The sequence below is a fragment of the Cryptotermes secundus genome, unplaced genomic scaffold (assembly GCF_002891405.2).
Source record: "Cryptotermes secundus unplaced genomic scaffold, Csec_1.0 scaffold1599, whole genome shotgun sequence".
In the NCBI taxonomy this organism is placed as follows: Eukaryota; Metazoa; Arthropoda; class Insecta; order Blattodea; family Kalotermitidae; genus Cryptotermes; species Cryptotermes secundus.
The window spans coordinates 49086-54387 of NW_019718306.1; the positions used below are offsets into that span (position 1 = coordinate 49086).

Genomic DNA, 5302 nt, shown 5'->3' on the forward strand with positions numbered 1-5302 from the left:
GCAGTTTTCTCCAACCTCCTGTCACTTCATCCCTCTTCGGTCCAAATATTCTCCTCAACACCCTGTTCTCAAACACCCTCAGTCTATGTTCCTCCCTTAATGTCAGAGACCAAGTTTCAGACCCATACAGAACCACAGGCAAAATTATAGTTTTGTATATTCTAATTTTTATGTTTTTGTACAACAGATATTTATTTTAATTCTGACAGAATGTATTTAATGAAAGCAATTAAAAAGTGACTATTTAGAAATAAGACACTTCTGTTAACTTCATTATTCTTAGACATTACTGATATCACTAAGATTAAATCAATAATTAACAATTAATATTGATTAATTTTTCTATAAATGCATACATAAATTACACAATAAGACCTGATATGCATACCATGGTTATTTGTTAAAAATTTTACAAAATTAAATTAATTTATTGAACATACTTAGCACTGAAATTTCCACTTCAACTTGATCTGTGCCAGAACTGTTCTTAGCTGTTACAGTATATACACCAGTGTCTGCACGCTGCACCTTTGTGAGGATGAATGTAGTTTTGTAATCCTCATTTTCAATTTTCAATCTGCAAAAATATTGTGAGAACAATTCATAACTGTGTTTTGTATAAACATAATTCTTATGTGCAATATTAATATTTTTTAGAACAACATATACAGAGTACAAAGACAGACATATCATTTCAAAGTGTTCATCTTTATTTTGAATGTAAATAAAAATATTGTGCAGGCATATACAGCAATAATAAGATCTGTATTGTGGTCTTCTGTGTTATGATACCATCAAGATATATTTGTACAGTGATAATGGAAACAGCAGGTTCCCCTGAGACATGGTCATCACCCAAAAGATCAAATTGGGTAATATCCAAGGAGATTATAATCAACATTTTCACTACTGAGAAAATCTCAAATCTTATGTAAGAGTTAGAAGCAAATTATATACTACCTGAAAGGTTTTATGCATATGTAATAAGAGGTCCTCAGAGTATACAAATCATATCATGAGTGTCTGGTGCATTAGCTTCTCATTTTATTGAATGTTGAAATCAGACACACAAGTCTATACCCCTAGAATGCATTCTGCATTACCAGTTTTCCCCCAGGAAATATTTTGTAATATCATGCCAAATGAAAAAGAGGAGTACATAGGATCAGAAGAAATATTAACACCATTTATTTGTCAGAAAAAATCAAGTTTATGGGTCAAATGACCCAAAGAGAAAGCTGGAGGTCATAAAATTTTCATGTGATGGCTGTACCAATTACCACGATGCTCAAAGCAAGGAAAACAGATAAAAATGCCCAAGTTAATGTGGTCTGAAAGTTAAATGAAGAAAAGGCCATTAATAATTCTTATTTATAAAAATTTCACAGGACCTAAGTGTGGCGCACCTCTCTGGTGTACCTCTTGCTTGATCAAGCTATCGAGACTCCCTTCCCCTGTTTCTAGATTGTGGCAGACATCATTCAGCTGATGCTAAAGGATGTGGTTGCTCAGGTAGTCACAAGAAATTTTCTGAAGGGTGATATGTCCATATAAACTAGCTGTCAAATTCTTGAGGTAGCTAAGTTCAGTTCATTGCAGTGCAGAGATGCAGCTGTGAAGTACTGAGTATTATGAATTGTGCGTCAGTCAGTGTACGGTTAAACAGTGCAGTCTGTGGATGAATCAATCAGTGAGTAAATCAGTCTTCAGCACTAGCATTGTGTTTAAATAGTGAATGGACAAACAGCCAGCCTTAGGAGCATAAGTGATTACATATACAGTATGCGCCAAAATATACAGTATTGAAATGAAAATATGTCCTGTTGAGACCACTGTCTATTCATATGAATGCCCCTTGCACAACAGAACCTTTTCAAATCCTGAAGAACTTATCCGATCACCATGTCCCTGTAGCATTCTTGGGTGACGGTTAGAGCATTGCCTTCCTGATCCTTAATGAAATAGGGGCCTAATATACCATGTGCTGAGACGGGACACCATATCGTCACACNGGCCTTAGGAGCATAAGTGATTACATATACAGTATGCGCCCAAAAATACAGTATTGAAATGAAAAGATGTCCTGTTGATACCACTGTCTATTCATACGAAGGCCCCTTGCACAACAGAACCTTTTCAAATCCTGAAGAAATTATCCGATCACCATGTCCCTGTAGCATTCTTGCGTGAAGGTAAGAGCATTGCCTTCCTGATCCTTAATGAAATAGGGGCCTAATATACCATGTGCTGAGACGGGACACCATATCGTCACACGTGTACTATGTAGCAGTTTCTGGACCATAACATCTGGCTGCTCAAAACCATGGAAGCGAGTTGTCTGGTGACCACTTCCGTATGAGCAGAAATAATACTCAACTATGAATACCTTTTCCTCTTTCAAGAGACCCATTTCCAACAAATGCACAACACAACTTCCTTTTCACTACTGGGAACACGTGCGGCTGGAGCTATGCCCCATCAACAAACGCACATGTGAGTTCGAGATGTGCAAGTTTCAGTATTGGATATTTTGGCGCATACTGTATTTAGACAATAACTGCTCTAAATACTGATAAACATTACAATAATAACATGCAGTAATTCACTGTTATGGGGGGAGGAAGTATAAAACATTGTAAAATGCTTCTTGTATATTACAGATTTCTGCATAAATTACTGAAATCTCTAAACATGTTTCACTCCTTAAATTGCCCAATAAAATATAGTGAAACCCCCCTTTATGTTGTTTTTCACCATACTTGGCCATTAACTCATGCTTCACTATAATTGCAAGCAATCAAGCAGAACAAGGGATGTCTGCTGATAAGCAGCAGGATCTCAGTTTGTTCAGAAGCTGCATGATATAAGCAGCCAAACTCAACTGCTGTAAATTTGCATCTCTCCTTGTGTAGTGTTGTAACCTCTCTTTCTGAGGGAGAAGGAAGGTATCGATTTGCACGGCCAAGCTTGGGAATTAATATATAATAGTCATGAGTACATTAAGAAAGAGGATGAGGAAAAAGAACCACCCATATGGTTTCAATAGCTTCAGGATTTAGTTTCTAGAACATGTGGTGCTGTGAAGAAATCTCATGTTATGCACTCAAAAATTTCAAATCTACAATGTGTCACCAGGGATAAGTATAACATGCATAAGAAAATAAATAAACTTTTTTTTTTATTCAGATGAAACAGAACCAGAATTATTCTCTGAGCAAAACATGGCAAGCTTCTACTGATAGGTGTGGTCTAAGAATGCCAATAGGGAAACTGGCCTCAATGAATACAGAATAGATTTTTGGGCGTGAAAAAATTCTTAGTTCTGATTACCACTGTGATTTGAATGTCAATGTTTATAAGGACTGGTTTCTTCAGTTCTTAAAAAATATTCAGAGAACTGTGATCACAATGGATAATGCTACTTACTATTGCATAACTGTCAACAAAGCCCCAGCTCTGAATACTAGGAGACCAATATAGTGATGTGATTGTCAGGAAAGAGCATTCCATATGAACCACACTGACCACAAAACTGAACTGGTGGCTTGGTGCAATTGACAAAGACAAAAATTGCACAGTATGAAATTTATTCTGTAGCTCACACTCACAACCATACTCTTGTGAGACTGCTGCCATACTATTTCCAAGATAACCTAATAGAATTGATATGGGTTCACTTAAAATGTGAGGTGGCAAATAACCAACAGTTCAATCAGGGTTTCAAATATTGCAATTTTATGAGATTTACCGCTGACAACATTATAAAAATGTTCAGAAATTCTGTAGTGAGCACACAGAAAATCTTCAAGACAAATGTTGCAGGAGCAAACAGCTTTGTTCTATCTTTATGAACCTAGTAATGGTCAATCTACAAGGACAGTAACTCATCTGCAGATAATTCTGACACCAGTTCAGACTTTAAAATGATAATAAATTACATATAAATAAAATAATAATAAAATTACATATAAATAAAATAATAAAAATTACATTCAGACTGAGGAACAAATTACTGTAACTTTTGACACTGTTGTGAGCCCCTCTCCACAGTGTAGTTTCTGTTGATGTATAACTGATTATCTGTATACAAATATATTCAACAACGCCGCTTTAATTTACTGAAAACCAGTGTTTTGCAATGTCACATTTGACAGCACAGTGTGTTCTGCATTTCCTTGTTCCCTGTCCCCACTTCCAATTCAAATAATTCCAAGTTTATAATATAATCTCAGTAAATAAATCATGTTTAATAGTTCCTTAAATTTAGTGTTCAAATTTACAGCTCCTCAGAGAAATCTTAAATGGCAGTTTCGTTCTATATAAATAAGCCAAGACAACAACTTATAAATATGAGTACGTGGTTCCCAAATAAATGAAATGTGTTTGAAATTTTTTTCTAATGAAGAACAGCTTGTGCCAACTTTTCAAATTTTCCCAGAACCTTGCAAGCAGTAAAATTTTATTTGAAAAATATTTTAGTTTTAGAAATCAACCAGAATATTTTTCTATGTGATTTGAAAATAAAAGGTCATACCTCAATGTACATATTCCTGCCACACGAAGCTACTTGTCTGATCAACCACAGTTCATTACCATAACTACACCAAATACTATACACTATATACAGTACACAGAGATGGAAAAAGAAGATGCAGAAATATAGCACAAATTCCCAAAGATGAATACAACATGCAAATGTGTTATAATGTTTTCAAAGTTTTTGCAATATCTGTGCAATCTACAGTTACATTTCATCTACAATTCAAGAGAAATATAGTAACGTGGATGGCCAGAACTTTGCTAGTTTATGGACTAGTAAACACCCCGCGACCAAATACATGCAAGGCAACAACAGAAGTATCACCATTTCTATGCAAAGACCTGTAAACAGCCTTCAGCTGAGTGCATTACAACAACAGGAGTCAAGATGTTTTCTGTGTAGTCTGTGTGAAGCTTATATAATGAGTAGCTGTTATAACTTATACGAGGCTGAGAGACTAGTGCAGAATGTATTGTGCAGAGCGTTTATAAGAGAAGTGAAAGCAGTCAGTCAGTATTGAGTTCTTGGGGGAGAGAGCCATGGGAATTTTGCAGAAGACAAGAAGACTTCATAGTGATTTGAAGTGATAATTTCTGTGTTGAGATCTGTTGTTAGGAAACAACTAGTGGAAACAGAATCCTAGTGCGTGTGTAACTGTGAATTGTGAAGTGTATAAATCAGCAATAGCACTGTATTTAAATGTGATTAAGAGAACTTGTAACCAAAGTGCTAATGAATCCAATCATCCAAACTAGAACCAGT

General features: G+C 35.5%; 1 protein-coding gene across 1 annotated transcript in view; it reads right to left on the bottom strand.

The window, feature by feature from the left end:
- The window catches only part of LOC111861309 (twitchin), a gene marked incomplete at both ends in the record, with an annotated part of 109968 nt that overhangs the window by 46768 nt on the left and 57898 nt on the right, over positions 1 to 5302 (bottom strand). The window contains 1 exon segment of the mRNA XM_033750327.1: positions 441 to 577. Coding sequence (XP_033606218.1) covers positions 441 to 577 — 137 coding nt within the window.